At 43.5% G+C, this 19,039-nt stretch overlaps 1 protein-coding gene across 2 annotated transcripts in view; it reads left to right on the top strand.

Moving 5' to 3' along the window:
- Positions 1-20: 20 nt before the first annotated feature.
- The window catches only part of LOC124010533 (rho guanine nucleotide exchange factor 6-like), a 34,762-nt gene continuing 15,743 nt past the window's right edge, over positions 21-19,039 (top strand). For both annotated transcript variants that reach the window (XM_046323056.1, XM_046323055.1), the window contains exons 1-8: positions 21-310; positions 3,622-3,705; positions 9,124-9,208; positions 14,978-15,096; positions 15,371-15,575; positions 15,710-15,762; positions 15,909-16,003; positions 16,200-16,295. In XM_046323056.1, the coding sequence (XP_046179012.1) occupies positions 146-310; positions 3,622-3,705; positions 9,124-9,208; positions 14,978-15,096; positions 15,371-15,575; positions 15,710-15,762; positions 15,909-16,003; positions 16,200-16,295 (902 nt within the window). In that variant the 5' untranslated portion in view covers positions 21-145. The remainder of the gene's footprint in view (positions 311-3,621; positions 3,706-9,123; positions 9,209-14,977; positions 15,097-15,370; positions 15,576-15,709; positions 15,763-15,908; positions 16,004-16,199; positions 16,296-19,039) is intronic.

Raw genomic sequence — 19,039 nt, 5'->3', positions numbered from 1 at the left:
TAACCAGTAGGGGAACCCAGTACTAGTACAAACGGCGTTTTTAACAAGCAGAAGTGTTACACGGATGTGGGTAACATTTTGATACGGAGTTGTGTAATTTGGCGCCTTCGGTGGGGATGCATAATAAGGAGGGTTAATTGGAACCATGAACCCAGAGGAGCAGACCGTAACGTGGCTGATATCATTAGGGGTGCTTAATTCACCCAAGAAAAACATAGCTGACCCAGAAGAATTTCTGAAAACATCTCTGAAAGATGGGGTCGTCTTGTGCAAACTCATGGAGCGGCTCGTGCCCGGCACTGTTCCAAAGGTAAGCAGAACATTGTTACTGCAATGTTATCCGTGCAACATTCTAACGGTGATAACGGAGAAAAATAAGATTTACAAAGTCAACAACTTGAACCGTGAGAAAACACTGGCGACGTCAGTGGAGGGATTGCTTGAATCGCAAGGGAGGGGTTGTTTGAATAAATTACCAATCCCTGCTGAAGTAATGTAACTTCAATAGTCTAATTAAACCAGCGTCGAATACATTAATATGCTAATTTAAGATGAGAAATGTATCAATAATGTAAGAGTGCTGAACTCCTATGGGTTTGCATGCATTGCTGACTTCCTGTCAAGTGAAAAGTGTTTCCGCATTCTGAAAATGACGAAACATGTTCCAAAACGCATATAATTATGTAACCAAAGATGCTTCTATTCAGGTTAATGCACATTATACTACGCAAAACCTGTGCATTTTTAGCAGGTATATTCTTTTTACACTTCGGAAACCAAACAGGAATGTATTTTGTACAGATCAGCTGAATCACATGTAGAACAAGGAACACAGCCTACTTGGTTAATTTAACAGGCTACATTAGGCGGAAGGCATTCGTGTAACTTGATTGTAGGCTATCCAATTCAAATCTGATGATTGTCACTGACTAGAAAAAAATGTTTTGCACTGCATTTTCGATTATGCTGAGCCGAGGGGGCACCGGTCTATGGCCCGTGACGTGAACAGGGAAAAACGGTGGAGGAGGAGCGCCTTTCTCAAATCGAACTGCAATCAAACCAAATCAATCTGCGCCGCTCGGTCCTATTGTCAATAAGGCAGCGTGGTGAATGGTCCAGAAACATAACATAAAAGCAATCACTTTTAGATGAAAAAAGAATCTTACTCATTACACCGCGAGCTTAATTAGATCACTTTTTGGTGCCGACTTCGCCGTGGATTTGACCCGGACACCTAGCTCTCGCCAGTGAAAGAACACCCCTGCCCGGACCAGATTGGTAATGTACTTTTATAATCTCCCGGCACAGACAGAAGTGGACTGGCCACCCCTCAGAACCTGGTTCCTCTCTCAAATCAAATTGTATTGGTCACGTACACGTGTTTCGCAGATGTTAATGCGGGGTGTAGCGAAATGCTTGTGTTTCTAGTCCCAACAGTGCAGTAATATCTAACAAGTAATATGCACCAATTTCACAACAATACACACAAATCTAAAGGAATGGAATTAAGAATATTTACATATTTGGACGAGCAATGTCAGGGTTGCATAGACTAAGACAATTGAATAGAATACTGTATATACATATGATGAGTAATGAGTAATGCAAAATATGTAAACATTATTAAAGTGACTAGTGTTCCATCATTGAAGTGGCCAGTGATTTCAAGTCTATGTATATAGGGCAGCAGCTTCTAATGTGCTAGCGGTGGCTATTTAATGGTCTGATGGCCTTGAGATAGAAGCTGTTTTTCAGTGTCTTGTTTACCAGCTTCGATGCACCTGTACTGTCCTTGATTATTTCTTTTGGCCTTCCTGTGACATCGGGTGCTGTATGTGTCCTGGAGGGGAGGTAGTTTGCCCCCGGTAATGCGTTGGGCAGACCGCACCACCCTCTGGAGAGCACTGCCGTTGTGGGCAGTTGTAATACCATACAATCCGACAGGATGCTCTCAATTGTGCATCTGTAAAAGTTTGAGGGTTTTAGGTGCCAAGCCAAATTTCTTCAGCCTCCTGAGGTTGAAGAGGCACTATTGCTGTGTGCGTGGACCATTTCAGTTTGTCAGTGGTGTGTACGCTGAGGAACATGAAGCCTTCCACTTCTCCACTGTGGTCCCGATGATATGGATAGGGGGGTGCTCCCTCTGCTGTTTTCTGAAATCCACAATCAGCTCCTTTGTTTTGTTGACTTTGGGTGAGAGGTAATTTTGCTGGCACCACACTCACAGGGCCCTCACCGCCTCGCTGTAGGCTATCTCGTCATTTGTTGGTAATCAGACCTGTTGTTTTGTCTGCAAACTTGATGATTGAGTCGGAGATGTGCATGGCCACACAGTCATGGGTGAACAGGGAGTACAGGAGTGGGCTGAGCACACACCCTTGTGGGATCCCAGTGTTGAGGATCAGTGAAGTGGAGGTGTTGTTTCCTACCTTCACCACCTGGGGGTGGCCTGTCAGGAAGTCAAGGACCCAGTTGCACAGGGCGGAGTTCAGACTCAGGGCTTTTATGTTTCTTCTTAGGTTCATGTCCTTCAAGGGAGTTTTTCTTAGCCACTGTGCTCCTACATATGCATTGCTTGCTGATTGGGGTTTTAGGCTGGGATTCTGTATAGCACTTTGTGACATCTGTTGATGTAAAAAAAAAGGGGCTTTATACAGACATTTGATTTGATTGATGGTTTCCACTATTTACCACAGCCACAAAGTAAAAATGGTTGATATCGAAAAGAAAAAAAACAATCAAAACCATAAATATGCTTTTTGGTCTTTATTTAATGTCATGGTTGGGCATAAGGTTATCTGTGTGGTTAAGGTTAGGTTTAAAATCACATTTTAAGAAAATCAATTGTAGAAATAGGCGGGGTTTATGACTTTGTGTCTGTGGTAACTAGGGACGGCCCAAATTAATCGAATTCCCCTCATTTGAGGAATAATCGAGGGGAAGAGGCGAAGCGACAGGTATAATGGGCCCAAAATCTGTCTTCTCCAGCAGGTGTTTTTTTTCTTCTTCGCTTATCAAGTGAGGAGTTTTTGTATGGAGGTCAATGAGTGTCGAAGTTGGTCAATAAAAAAATGAATTGCTTATTCGCTACGGTCGAAAAGTCAGAACTCTAGGAAGATGCCTGAATTTCCGTCTTGGAATTCCATCTTTTGTAAATGTTTAACTGTTATTTTTCTATTGTTTATTTCCAGTTTGTTTATTATCTATTTCACTTGCTTTGGCAACGTAAACACATGTTTCCCCTGCCAATGAAGCCCCTGACATTGAAATTGAAGTTGACCGTTCCAAACCATTTTTCCCCGATCAGAGCTCGTTTTTTCAGAGTTCCCAGTTGTCTAGAACGCACGGAAGTTGGATTTAAAGATTTCCGAGTTTCCAGTTATCAAGAAATCGACACAATATTCCTGAAAGAGAGACGTAGGAAGAGTCCACCATTACTTTGTTAAACTGTAAAATATCAACATTTGAAAGGATACAGTGGATTGTGACTTTGTTTATTTCCCCCACCTTGAGTTGTCATTTGCGTCAACGCCTGTAATAGTAAACCAAAAAAATAATTAAATATATATTTATCTCCAAAATAGGCTATGTTTTTATACATTTATTTTATGTCTGTTTTAGTACTGTCAGGAACCGAGGAACGAAGCCGAATGCATCGCCAATATCAAGGAGTTTCTGAGAGGATGCACATCCTTAAAAGTAGAGGTAAGTGATTTCAAAGAGCTTGGTTGGTAGTGGTTTCACCTCTTCTATATTGACATGTTTTGTTTTATGATCATGTGTTTGTTGTTGTTGGACATTTTGATTTGAGTTCCTTGCTGAATTATTGTTTCTAGCTTTAGTAAACATTTACAGACAACCAACAATAATATATTGCCATAATGGTTTGCTTATTTGAGGACTGGTCTCTCCATGATGCACATAACTGTCAGCTGAGCAATTCGAAGTGGTGATTGGAAAATAATACTGCATAATTGTGGCAATAGAGTCAACTCAGGTTTCTGTCAACAAAAGCTTAACTTTCCTACAATTGTTTTGCTGTGACTTCAGCATAGATTTGTTTTCCACTGCAGGCAGTATTTTTGTGACATGTCTCTTGATTGCCATGTGGAGTGGGTTGCCCTTTTAAGCAAGCATGCTGTTAGTCACTCCGACAGAACACACAGACAGATGGGTTTGTTGATGGGTCTCAACTAAGACTGTTTGTCTTAAATAATGCCGTGTTCAAGTGCTAGTCGGAACTAGTAAACTCTAAAATTTATGACTGGTTGAACGTGGCGCATGTTAAGTACAAACCGTAAGCAAGACGGACATTTCTGAGTTTCCTAGTTCTGACTAGCACTTAAACACGGCATAAGGCTGGCTCCACTATCTACTACTGCTTGAGCAGTGTACATTGAGCAGCATGCATCACATTGCTTGGTTAAACAGCAATAGGAAATCTACTCCCTACCTTTTCTACAAGTGAAAATGACCCCCCTTCATCCATGTGACATTGATATTTACAGTGCATTCAGAAAGTATTCAGACCCCTTGACTTTTTCCACATTTTGTTACGTTATAGCCTCTAAAATCATTTTTATTTTTTTATTATCAATCTACACACAATACCCCATAATGACAAAGCAAATTCAGGTTTTTACATTTTTTAAATCTAATTTATAAAAAACAATTAAAACAGAAATACTGTATTTACAGTTGAAGTCGGGAGGTTACATACACCTTAGCCAAATACATTTAAACTCAGTTTCACAATTCCTGACATTTAATCCTAGTAAAAATGCCCTGTCTTCAGTCAGTTAGGATCACCATTTTATTTTAAGAATGTGAAATATCAGAATAATAGTTGAGAGAATGATTTCTTTCAGCTTTTATTTCTTTCTTCACATTCCCAGTGGGTTAGAAGTTTACATACGCTCAATTAGTATTTGGTAGCATTGCCTTTACATTGTTTTAACTTGGGTCAAATGTTTCAGGTAGCCTTCCACAAGCTTCCCACAATGTTGGGTGAATTTTGGACCATTCTTCCTGACAGAGCTGGTGTAACTGAGTCAGATTTGTTAGCCTCCTTGCTCGCACACGCTTTTTCAGTTCTGCCCACACATTTTCTATAGGATTGAGTTCAGGGCTTTGTGATGGCCACTCCAATACCTTGACTTTGTTGTCCTTAAGCCATTTTGCCACAACTTTGGAAGTATGCTTGGGCTCATTGTCCATTTGAGAGACCTATTTGCGACCAAGCTTTAACTGATGTCATGAGATGTTGCTTCAATATATCCACATAATTTTCCACCCTCATGATGTCATCTATTTTGTGAAGTGCACTAGTCCCTCCTGCAGCAAAGCACCCCCACAACATGATGCTGCCACCCCCGTGCTTCACGGTTGGGATGGTGTTCTTTGGCTTGCAAGCCTCCCCCTTTTTCCTCCAAACATAACGATGGTCATTATGGCCAAACAGTTCTATTTTTGTTTCATCAGACCAGAGGACATTTCTCTAAAAAGTACGATCGTTGTCCTCCTGTGCAGTTGCAAAACGTACTCTGGCTTTTTTATGGCGGTTTTGGCTTCCTCCTTGCTGAGTGGCCTTTCAGGATATGTCGATATAGGACTCGTTTTTACTGTGGATATAGATACTTTTGTACCGGTTTCCTCCAGCATCTTTGCTGCTGTTCTGGGATTGTTTTGCACTTTTTTGCACCAAAGTACGTTCATCTCTAGGAGACAGAACGTGTCTCTTTCTTGAGCATTATGACAGCTGCGTGGTCCCATGATGTACTATTGTTTGTACAGATGTACGTGGTACCTTCTGGCATTTGGAAATTGCTCTCAAGGATGAACCAGACTTGTGGAGGTCTACAATATATTTTCTGAGGTCTTGGCTGATTTCTTTTGATTTTCCCATGATGACAAGCAAAGAGTCACTGACTTTGAAGGTAGGCCTTGAAATACATCCATAGGTACACCTCCAATTGACTCAAATGATGTCAATTAGCCTATCAGAAGCTTCTAAAGCCATGGCATAATTTTCTGGAATTTTCCAAGCTGTTTAAAGGCACAGTCAACTTAGTGTATGTAAACATCTGACCCACTGGAATTGTGATACAGTGAATTGTAAGTGAAATAATCTGTCTGTAAACAATTGTTGGAAAACTGACTTGTGTCATGCACAAAGTAGTTGTCCGAAACGACTTGCCAAACCTATAGTTTGTAAACAAGAAATGTGTGGAGTGGTTGAAAAACAAATTATAATGACTCACACCTAAGTGTGTGTAAACTTCCGACTTCAACTGTATTTCCAGCACTACGAGTGATGATGCACATAATAAGAGGGTGTTGGAAGTCCTTTCCCTCCCTATGCATTACAGTGACTGCCCCATTGGATCCTCAGTCATGCCTTTCCCTCCCTATGCATTACAGTGACTGCCCCATTGGATCCTCAGTCATGCCTTTCCCTCCCTATGCATTACAGTGACTGCCCCATTGGATCCTCAGTCATGCCTTTCCCTCCCTATGCATTACAGTGACTGCCCCATTGGATCCTCAGTCATGCCTTTCCCTCCCTATGCATTACAGTGACTGCCCCATTGGATCCTCAGTCATGCCTTTCCCTCCCTATGCATTACAGTGACTGCCCCATTGGATCCTCAGTCATGCCTTTCCCTCCCTATGCATTACAGTGACTGCCCCATTGGATCCTCAGTCATGCCTTTCCCTCCCTATGCATTACAGTGACTGCCCCATTGGATCCTCAGTCATGCCTTTCCCTCCCTATGCATTACAGTGACTGCCCCATTGGATCCTCAGTCATGCCTTTCCCTCCCTATGCATTACAGTGACTGCCCCATTGGATCCTCAGTCATGCCTTTCCCTCCCTATGCATTACAGTGACTGCCCCATTGGATCCTCAGTCATGCCTTTCCCTCCCTATGCATTACAGTGACTGCCCCATTGGATCCTCAGTCATGCCTTTCCCTCCCTATGCATTACAGTGACTGCCCCATTGGATCCTCAGTCATGCCTTTCCCTCCCTATGCATTACAGTGACTGCCCCATTGGATCCTCAGTCATGCCTTTCCCTCCCTATGCATTACAGTGACTGCCCCATTGGATCCTCAGTCATGCCTTTCCCTCCCTATGCATTACAGTGACTGCCCCATTGGATCCTCAGTCATGCCTTTCCCTCCCTATGCATTACAGTGACTGCCCCATTGGATCCTCAGTCATGCCTTTCCCTCCCTATGCATTACAGTGACTGCCCCATTGGATCCTCAGTCATGCCTTTCCCTCCCTATGCATTACAGTGACTGCCCCATTGGATCCTCAGTCATGCCTTTTCCTCCCTATGCATTACAGTGACTGCCCCATTGGATCCTCAGTCATGCCTTTTCCTCCCCAACCCTTGGAAACAGTCGTTTCTGCTTTTGAATCACATTAGTTGGTTTGAAAAAAAGGGGGAAAAAGTCATTTAATCAGCCAGGCTCTTTACTGCAAGTCAAGTGGTTCGGGGGAGAAATGCAGGCTGGTCTGTTGTGGTTTGGGATGTCCCTTCTGCTTTCTTGCAGTGATCGCACTTCTCCATAATTACAGGCTTGGGGGCAGTTCAGGAGCTCACGACCGTAAGGATTTGGAAAGCCCCTGTACAATGTGTCATCTTGACTTTTTCCAGACCATTGCAGTTCATACTCTGGCCAGTCACCCTCTCTCACTCCATTTTTCATAACCACAGTCATGGGGCTGTCATGTGACTGGACAAAGACCACATTCACACAACTTTCACTTCTGTTCTGAGATGCAGAAATGGGAAGCAGCAGCCACGGCTTGAGTGACGGCTAACTTGACGAGTTATGGTCGACTACAGTATAGTTGAATTTCTAGATCCTGAGCCTGTGGTATTGTTATTTTTCTAGACATACCGTTGTAACGCCTGCGAGTCACATACTACCCTGGCCCTGCTCAAGGCTTTTTGACAGCAACAAACACGTTTGATTCCTGTGTCATATGTTAGCTTCAGATTGTTCAACTTTTATGTCACTGTTTTAATGTCTGTATCCTTGCTTCGTTTCTCTGTAGATGTTTGTTCATTTTTGACAACGACAACCGATTGATACATGTCAATATCACACGCTACCTCAGTCTGTCGTCTTGACATGGTTACCAGATAGGCCACACTTCAGCTTTGAAAAGACTATGAATGAGTCAGTCAGTCGTGTTGGCTCTGACGGGCTAGATAGTGAACAGATGCCTCGTGCTCTGCTACCCTCTTCATTTGAAGTGTGAAACCATAGCCGCTAGAGGAAAGTGGATAACCGGCTGTCTGTGAGGCCTGGGAAACAGACAGAGCGAGCGAGTGCTCGGCGTGCATCGAAGGACAAATTAGTTTTTTATTGAACCTTTCTTTAACTAGGCAAGTCAGTTAAGAAGAAACTCTTATTTACAATGACTGCCTTCCCCGGTCAAACCCTACCCCGGTCAAACCCTACCCCGGTCAAACCCTACCCCGGTCAAACCCTACCCCGGTCAAACCCTACCCCGGTCAAACCCTACCCTGGTCAAACCCTAACCCGGTCAAACCCTACCCTGGTCAAACCCTAGCCCGGTCAAACCCTACCCCGGTCAAACCCTACCCCGGTCAAACCCTACCCCGGTCAAACCCTAACCCGGACGACGCTGGGCCAATTGTGTGCCGCCCAATGGGACTCCCAATCACAGCCGGTTGTGATACAGCCTGGAATCGAACCAGGGTATGTAGTGACGCATTTTGCCCTGAGGTGCAGTGCCTTAGACAGCTGCGCCACTCAGGGACCCTGCAAATGAGGAGAGAACCGTCTGTTTTGTTACCAAAACCACTAGGCCACGAAAAATATGGGTCACATTCAACATGTCTGTTTTTCTCTCCGTCTTCTTGTGTGTAAGTCACATCCCATTATGTGTTGTTGCTGGGCTGCGGTCAGGATTCTCTCTGTGTGATAATCAGCCAAGCTGTATCTTCTACACCTTTGTTGCTAATGATTTTATACGTACTTCTTTTCCCCTGCTGATTTTAGTCTGTCATATGAGCAGCCAGGTATTTTGTTTTTGAATTGAAAGTGTCTTCTTTGTGTCGGTCTCCTGTCCTGCCAGGGATTTGAACCAGAGTGCCTGTACTCTGGCGAGAACTTTAACAAAGTGCTGACCACTCTGCTGGGAGTCAACTTCGCCACCCAAGGTAAGTCTAATGACTGTATTTATTTGCCGGGCCTTATTCAGGAGGATGCACAGCTACGAAACAGTCGGATAGAAATGCACTGGGTAAAACAGACATTCCTACTCCACACATTATCTCTCTATTTCTATTTTTAAGGTTGTAAACAATGTACCCCACTGAATAAGACCATAATGAGCTTAAGGTTAAAGGCCCAAATAAAATGTACTCACCTGCCTTTATTATCATGCAATATTGTAATCATTGATGTGTATGCTACGTTTGCATGACTAACCTGTCTGCTCTCAAACGCTGTAAGCTCTAGTAGAAAACTGAATCATTTTACAGCTATGTGCTAGTGCACATATGTCAGAGTCAAGGCCCGCGGGCCACATCCGGCCCGCGAGAAGGTTTTTTACGGCCCCTGGGATGATCTTGATTTATTATTAGAACCGGCCCGCAGACCGCAGCAAGCCGGCAGCCCGCAGATCTTTTACACGCACCAATACTACATTTCCCACAATGCAACGGTGACGCACCGAGCAGTAGGCTGCTTCATTTCAATATTTATTGGCACAGCAGTTGTCAGCATCACAGTAAAATTAACTTTCAGATACCCATCAAAAATGGCAAAACGGAAGGTGGACACTGAGAACCGGGGGTTTCAAACAAGGTGGGAGTCGGAGTATTTGTTCACGGAGGTAGCTGGAAAACCTGTGTGTCTTCTGTGTGGAGAAAGTGTGGCGGTACTGAAAGAGTATAATCTGAGACGACATTATGAAACGAAACACGCGGACAAAAACAAGAATATGGACATGGAACAAAGGCTACAAAAGGCAGAGGAATTAAAACGAGGCCTCAAATCTCGACAGGCTCTGTTCAAAAAAGCCAAATCACAAGGCCAGGCTGCTGTCAAGGCCAGTTTTATTTTGGCAGAAGAGATCGCTAAATCAGCCCGGCCATTTACGGAGGGGATTTCATCAAAAACTGCATGATTAAAGTTTGTGACGAAGTTTGCCCAGAAAAAAGGCAACTCTTTTTAAATGTGAGTCTGAGCAGAAACACCATTGCCGAGAGAGTAGACCAGTTGTCCATCAATCTAAAAGAGCAGCTTGTGAAAAAGGGAAAAGATTTCATTGCATATTCCTTGGCTGTGGATGAGAGCACCGACATTTCTGACATTGCCCAGTTGTCAATTTTCATCCGCGGAGTGGACTCCAGCCTAAGCGTGACAGAGGAGTTTTTGGCTTTACGTCCTATGCATGGCACAACTACGGGGCATGATTTGTATGAAGAGGTGTCAAGATGTGTAAATGAGATGGAGCTGCCTTGGGAAAAACTCGTAGGTTTGACAACCGACGGAGCACCTGCGATGTGTGGACACAGGAGCGGACTGGTGGAGAAGATACGGGAAAAGATGCAAGAGGAAAACGCGACAGGTGAGCTGACAGCTTATCATTGTATCATACACCAGGAAGCGTTGTGCGGTAAAGCCTTGAAAATGGAGCATGTAATGAGCATCATCACGCGCACAGTTAACTTTATCAGAGCCAAAGGTTTGAATCACCGCCAGTTCAAGGCATTTCTGACGGAGTTAGAAACGGAGCATGGTGATTTGCCTTATCACACAGAGGTGCGATGGCTAAGCCAGGGAAAGGTGCTTCAAAGATGTTTCGAGCTTCGTGAGGAGATTTGTCTGTTCTTGGACAGCAAAGGGAAAGACACAACACAACTCCGAGACGAAATGTTTCTGTGTGAAATGGCTTTTCTGTGTGACATTACGAGTCATCTGAATGCAATGAACTTGCAGCTGCAGGGTCGGGATCGTGTCATCTCTGATATGTACAGTACAGTGAAGGCATTTAAAACCAAACTGACTCTGTGGGAGACGCAGATGCGGAAAGAAAATTTGAGCCACTTTCCCAGCTGCCAGACCATGAAAGAGAAGCTCTCTACCAGTGCGTTCCCGAGCGCACAGTTGGCTGATAAAATAGGTATGCTTGCCGCTGACTTTCGACGCCGATTTGCTGACTTTGAAGCACAAAAAAGCAGGTTGGAACTGCTCGGTAACCCATTTGCTGTTGACGTGGAAAGCTCACCACCAAACCTCCAAATGGAGTTGATTGACCTCCAATGCAATGATGCACTGAGGGCAAAATATGCGGCAGTGGGTGCTGCGGAGTTCGCCCGTTTCCTCCCCGACACAATGCCCCAGCTGCGCATCCAGGCTGCTCAAACGTTGTCTATGTTTGGCAGCACATACCTGTGTGAACAACTGTTTTCTTTGATGAACTTGAACAAAACATCACACAGAAGTCGACTTACTGCTGAACACCTCCACTCAATTCTGAGGATTTCCTCAGCTCAGAGCCTTACCCCGAACATTGATGAACTTGTGGAAAAGATGGGACACCACCAAGTATCACCCTCAACCTCAAACAAGTGAACATTACTGTGCAATCACATATTTAGAGTTTTTACTCAGTTCAAGTTTAAAAGTTAAAGTTTAATATTTGTTTTCACTGCATGTTACTTCTCCTTAAACAAAGTGTTGTTTTTGATTAATAGATTTTTGCACTTTATTTTATTGTATTTCAATCCAATTATATTTAAAAAATATTTCAGTTGAGTGGATGATAGAAAATTGCTATTATTGTTTTTTTCTTTGAAGTAAATTTAGCCCACTTTTGCTAAAATAGAAAATATAGGCTACTGATGGTGCCTTGAATACCGGTTTCTTTCATTTAATGTTCATGTTATGGGGATTTTTATATAAAGGAAATTTGTCTTTTGTGTCTGTTGAAAATTAAAGATTACTGACAGAGCCATAAGAAAATATTGCTTTATTTATCTGATCATATTGGAATATATTTGTTAGGTTTTCAGTAGGTTCAATTAGGTTCACTAGACTATATGCGTCATTTAAAAAATTTTCAATGAACATTCGAACAGTCCGGCCCTCGGCTTGTAGCTAAATTTTTTATTTGGCCCTCCGTCCATTTGACTTTGACACCCCTGTGCTAGTGTGTGAACTGTGTAGTGCTGAGACTCGCATTGACCACAGTTTAAAATATACTGTGTGTGTGTGTGTGTAATAAAATGAATATGCATGTGTCATTTTTTGCTGGATTGGTCCCAGTAGGCCTGGTGAATCTTAAAAGGTGCCCTGTTCACAGACAGCTGGCATGGCTGTGTCTGTTTCTGAGTGCCTCCTGCAGAGTACCATATTTACTCTGATGACTACCATGGCTCTCATGTCCTACTGAACATGCCTTGCTCTTTCCTGTAACATTGCATTAGAAGGCACCTGGCTCAGCCTGAATAAGACAGTTGTAAGGAAGGGAATTGACATGGCAGAGAGCTCATTGTCAATATGATGAAGTGGTATTTCATGTCAAAGCAACAGTGCAGCTAGGCTATAAGACATCCGGGTGACAAACAGCAAGCTGACACAGTCACCCCAATCCATACACTGTTTTGACTTTCTGCTAGCGCCAAGCTTTTGCTGCTAATTCTAAAAGCCATCACTTGACTATATCCAATAGTGCCGTTATCTGTTTGAAGTTGTCTTAGCGCCAATCCTCATCTGAGAGCATCGATGCTAAAGGCCGGAGAATGACGATTGGACCAGAGTCTCTCGCTCTCTCAGCTTGAAATGGAATAGTCTTCAAAATGCCTAGTGCTGTTGAGTTGGGCTGGGTTAGTCACACTCTCTTTAATGGGTTCAAGAAGAGGCGTCTCTCTCCGTGTTTCTGCTTATCATGATCCTCTAACAGGCCTCAGTACTGTGTCTCTCTCCCTGTGTTTCTGTGTGATTGTGTGCACGTTCTGACAGTGCAGCTGTGAGAGGTATTGGTGGCCAGGCCACGAGGAGGGAGCTGCTGACAGTACAGGGCTTGTTGGGGCATCTCACTGCATGTGTAAAGGGATGTGGAATACTCACCCCCTCACGGCTAAGAGAAACACAAGCATTCCTTCTATACTGGCCTGCCGTTTGTACTCTTTTAGTTTTTCTTCTCCTCCCCCCTATCTGCAGTTGTAAAGGGATGGGGAATGAGGGTGATGTCCAGGTTGGCACTGACTCTTGGCGGTGCCCTAGAAATAGTTGGCTGAACCAGTATGGATATATGTATGGAGTGCCCTCCAATTATTAAAGGAGAACTCTGAGCCACCAAAGCACACCGGTCATTCCATATCTGGACAGGGCTTTCCTGTAGCCTACATGGCCAGATCTACCTTGGAAAATGTCTTTATTTATATCTCTATTCTCGGGTCTAAAAGGTTGAATAAAAACATGATCCTGGTGCTTTTTCCTCCAGTCATTTACAGACTGTAGCGATACCTCTGCCAATCTCACTTGATCAATTCTCTTTATAATGGTCTGTGTGACTAATAGGATATGTAGCGAGTCTTGCCTTCCAGATGGTTGGTTCTCTATCAAAACATGTATAAATAGCTTTGTGATGATCTGCTCCTATATTGAAAGGAGGTTAAATGAAGGTTTTACTCCGGGACACTTTCTCTCCTTGGATAGTGGATGTAGACTCGGTACCAGCCGACAAGGTTGCAAATGTTTCATGTAAATTCATGTGTTGGTTCATTTAGAAAGTATTCGCTGTCACCTCCCGACATCGGTCCAGGTATTGATCTAGTAGTGTGTTGGCTCAGTTGTAATGGATGGCTATGGGTCCACATGATCAAAAATATAAATGCATCACGCAACGATTTCAGATTTGACTTTGTTACAGTTCATATAAGCAAATCAGTCCATTGAAATACATTCATTAGGGCCTAATATATGGATTTCACATGACTGGGCATAGATCCACCCACTGGGAGCCAGGCCAAGCCAATCGGAATGAGTTTTCCCCCCACAAAAGGGCTTTTATTATAGACAGAAATACTCCTCAGTGTTTGAGAGAAATAAACTTTTGGTATGTATGGAACATTTCTGGGATGTAAAACATTACCTCATGAAACATGAAACGAACACTTTACGTGTTGCGTTTTTCTATTTCTGTTTAGTGTAGTTGTTGACTTAGGTTTTGCAGCTGGCATTGGAAGAGGTTGTGGCAGAGACATGCCCAGCTCTGTTGGTACTGCTGGAGCTAGAAGCTAATGCATCACGGTGCCTCACAAGACTACTCCTGTCAGAGAATACTGAGAAGAGTTTATTAGTCGGCTCTTTGAAGATGATTTTGTTTACCTGCCAGTGTTATTGTCCAACTCAAACTACCATCCACGCCATCGGTTTACTTAAGCACATTTAAGGTATAATGAGCCATTACGTCATTGATGTCGGTCAATGATAATACACATCAAGGTTTCTCAGCTTGTCTGTTTTAGATGCCTGGTCTGGGATCAGTGTGTGCTAGTTGAGGTGATGTGAGGTGATTCTGTCAGCTAGGCACTGCAGACATCTGTGTGCCCACTGTCCGTTGGGGACTCCGCAGAGCTAACTGCCTGCACTGAAACACATTGTCATCAACAAGCTGCTAGCACTGCACAGCCCAATGCTTCAACAGTTTGAAATCCATTTCAACTGACGACTGAAGTGTGTGTGTGTGCGTGTGCGTGTGCAAGACAAGTATATCTGTCATCTCATCTGTTATGAGTAGTGTAATTGTAGAAATAAAAGTGATTTTGTATTTGATTAAAATAATTATGTAAGTTGTCGTATTCAAGGACAGACTCACAAACATTTATATAACCTCAGAGTCCTGCAGTCACATTGCTACATGGTGGATCATAATGAACTATTTAAGGTGTGTGTGTGTGTTTTCTCTTCCACAGACTGTGGCACTGAGAGGTCATGTCCCCAGTCCGGCACACCTGCTGCTAGCCAGTCCACCACCTCACACACACACACCTCTTCCAGGTCCAAGTCCCTGCCCAGACAATCCAAACCAGCAGTAAGGTCGCACGCTCACACACACTCCGTCACGTTAGTCGTTTGTGTGCCGTGTTTGTAAAAGGATGACCCTGACAGTGAAACAGACCTAATTGGAGCATTTTTTGTAGCATGTGCTGTTAACCAGTAATTACAAATATATTCACACTCCTGTACGCCTGTCCTGAACGGCTTGTGCACTTGGCTCACATATTACAGAAATGCATTAGTAAATCAAACTTTCCTGATTGGTTAAATTGTATATACGAGTCGTTAACTGACAACTATTCTACCAGGAGATGTCGGAGAACGGCGGAGGCGGGCTGGTGCTGGTGAAGGCGCGCTTCCAGTTCAAGCAGAACAACGAGGATGAGCTGTCCTTCAACAAGGGAGACCTGATCAGTGTGTCGCGCCAGGAGGAGGGCGGCTGGTGGGAGGGCTCGCTCAACGGCAAGACGGGCTGGTTCCCCAGCAACTATGTCCGCGAGGTCAAGCCCTGTGGTGAGTAGGGCTGGGAAAGAGTCTGTGGTAGCATGCTGTACTAACACCAGACTAGATTATGATGCTTAGCACAACACTCATTCTGTGTGCTGTTTGCTGCTCTGTAACTTTGCCCCCGACTACCTTACTTGCAGATAAACCTGTGTCTCCTAAAGCATCGCAACTGACCAAGAACTACTACACTGTGGTGAGTGGGCCCTCTCCCATTGAATCTCCCTTTTCTACAGCTCTATATGCACTGGGCCACTACAGCTTTGCTTAGCGGAACAGTTTAGGCTGTGTCAGCGTTTCTGTCTCTAATAGGATGTGGGTTATTTAAATGATCTTTCTCAGGTGGTGCAGGACATCCTGGAGCATGAGAGGGAGTTTGTCAAGGAGCTGCAGACAATGTTGAGCTGTTACCTGCGACCCCTAAAGGCCAGCAACAAGTAAGCTCAGCGAACAAGGATGGGTGTCAATTCATTCAGATGCAAACTGTTTAGATACATTTTGAAATACCAGTTACTGAAGAGCCTTGTGGCATTGCGAATCTCTCCGAATGACCCATGCAACATGCTGTTGTTTTTAATAGGTATATCTGTTCTACTCATTGTAATTCAATGTTCTCTACTGTGTGGTGTCCAGGCTGAGCATTACAGACAATGGCAGTCTCAGTGGTAACCTGGAGGAGATCCTCACCTTCCAGCAGGGACTGGTTCTTGCTCTGGACGAGTGCACCAAGTAAGTGTACAGTGCATTCAGAAAGTATTCAGACATTTTGTTACGTTACAACCTTTTTCTAAAATGGATTAAATTGTTTTTTTCACCTCATCAATCTACACCCAATACCCCATAATGACAAAGCAAAAACTGGTTTTATACATTTTTTCAAATGTATAAAAAAAGGAAATATCACATTTTACAAAAGTATTCAGACCCTTTCCTCAGTACTTTGTTGAAGCACCTTTGGCAGCGATTACAGCCTTTAGTATTCTTGGGCATGACGCTACAAGCTGGGCACGCCTGTATTTGGGGAGTTTCTTCCACTCTTCTCTGCAGATCCTCTCAAGCTCTGTCAGGTTGGATGGGGAACTTCGTTGCTCAGCTATTTTCAGCTCTCTCCAGAGATGTTCGATCGGGTTCAAGTCCGGGCTCTGGCTGGGCCACTCAAGGACATTCAGAGACTTGTCCTGAAGCCACTCCTGCATTGTCTTGGCTGTGTGCTTAGGGTTTTTGTCCTGTTGGAAGGTGAACCTACGCCCCAGTCTGAGGTTATGAGCGCTCTGGAGCAGGTTTTCATCAAGGATCTCTTTGTACTTTGCTTCTTTCATCTTTGCCTCAATCCTGGCTAGTCTCCCATTCCCTGCCACTGAAAAACATCCCCACCGTATGATGCTTCCACTACCATGCTTCACTGTAGGGATGGTGCCAGGTTTCCTCCAGACTAGACACTTGGCATTCAGGCCAAAGAATTCCATCTTATTTTCATGAGACCATCTTGTTTCTCATGGTCTGTGATTCTTTAGGTGCCTTTTGGCAAACTCCAAGTGGGCTGTCATTTGCCTTTTACTGAGGAGTGGCTTCCGTCTGGTCACTCTAACATAAAGGCCAGATTAGTGGAGTGCTACAGAGATGCTTGTCCTTCAGGAAGTTTCTCCCATCTCCACAGAGGAACTCTGGAGCTCTGTCAGAGTGACCAGCCGGTTATTGGTCACCTCCCTGAACAAGGCCCTTCTCCCTCTATTGTTCAGTTTGGCCGGGGGCCAGCTCTAGGAAGAGTCTTGGTGGTTCCAAACTTCTTACATTTAAGAATGATGGATGCCACTGTGTTCTTGAGGACCTTAAATGCTGCAGACATATTTTTGGTACCCTTCCCCAGATCTGCGCCTCGACACAATCCTTTCTCAGAGATCTACAGATAATTCTTTCAACTTCATGGCTTGGTTTTTGCTCTGACATGCACTGTCAACTGTGGGATCTTACATAGACAGGTGTGTGCCTTTCAAAAGAATGTCCAATCAATTTTCCACAGGTGTGCCAATGAAGTTGTAGAAACATCTCAAGGATGATCAATGGAAACAGGATGCACCATAAAATGTATATAGTATATATTGTAAATGTATATAGTATGTATAAGCTGGAAATACAGGCCTAAGCCTTGTTGTTCACTAGTTTTCTCCAATTGGGAGAGTGGTAGGGTTGGAGGGTAATAAAGGAAATATGTGTATGTGTACTGTTCAAAAGTTTGGGGTCACTTAGAAATTCTCTCTCTATTCTGGTTAGAGACAGTTTGCGCTGTTCTGTGAAGGGAGTAGTACACAGCGTTGTATGAGATCTGAAGTTCCTTGGAAATTTATCGCATGGAATAGTCTTTATTTCTCAGAACAAGAATAGACTGACGGGTTTCAGAAGAAAGGTCTTTGTTTCTGGCCATTTTGAGCCTGTAATCGAACCCAATACTCAACTAGTCTAAAGAAGGCCAGTTTTATTGCTTCTATAATCAGGACAACAGATTTCAGCTGTGCTAACATAATTGCAAATGGGTTTTCTAATGATAAATTGGCCTTTCTAAATTATAAACTTGGTTTAGCTAACACAACGTGCCATTGGAACACAGGAGTGATGGTTGCTGATCATGGGCCTCTGTACGCCTATGTAGATATTCCATAAAAAAATCTGTCGTTTCCAGCTGCAATAGTCATTTACAACATTAACAATGTCTACACTGTATTTCTGATCAATTAGATGTAATTTGAATGAACAAAAAATGTGCATTTCTTTCCAAAACAAGGACATTTCTAAGTGACCCCAAACTTTTGAACAGTAGTGTGTTCCTGTTCCAGTTTAATACATTTGCAAAAAGTTTGAGAAACCTGTTTTCGCTTTGTCATTACGGGGTATTGTGTGTAGATTGCTGAGGATTTTTATCCATTTTAGAATGAGGCTGTATGGTAACAAAATGTGGAAAAAGTCAAGGGGTCTGAATACTTTCAGAAGGAACTGTATGAGAGTGTAATGAGGACACAGTGGGGGGGCACTGCTCGTTGAGGCTGAATTGGTCCAATCACATTACCCTAACCCAATGTCTAATCTGTGTCACTACACTTTCTGCCTACTCTGCTGTTTCTATCAGATATTCTGGGGATAATTGTTTTTGTTGTGATGTACTCGTAACTGACAAAATAATGGAAACACTTGAGTAAATGAGGAATAGAAAGTATATTGAAAGCAAGTGCTTCCACACAGGTGTGGTTCCTGAGTTAATTAAGCAATTAATATCCCATCATGCTTAGGGTCATGTCTAAAAATGCTGGGCAGACCATTATTTTGGCTACAATGCCCCAATAGGATGACAATGCCCACATGGACAGGGCACGAGTGTTCACTGAATGGTTTGAGGACGACGTAAACCATATGCCATGGCCATCTCAGTCACCAGATCTCAACCCAATTGAACAGTTATGGGATATTCTGGAGTGGCGCAT

This window comes from Oncorhynchus gorbuscha, linkage group LG23 (genome assembly GCF_021184085.1).
Source record: "Oncorhynchus gorbuscha isolate QuinsamMale2020 ecotype Even-year linkage group LG23, OgorEven_v1.0, whole genome shotgun sequence".
NCBI lineage: Eukaryota > Metazoa > Chordata > Actinopteri > Salmoniformes > Salmonidae > Oncorhynchus > Oncorhynchus gorbuscha.
The sequence above is the reverse complement of the archived record's forward strand: the minus strand, read 5'-3'. Positions and strand labels throughout refer to the sequence as shown.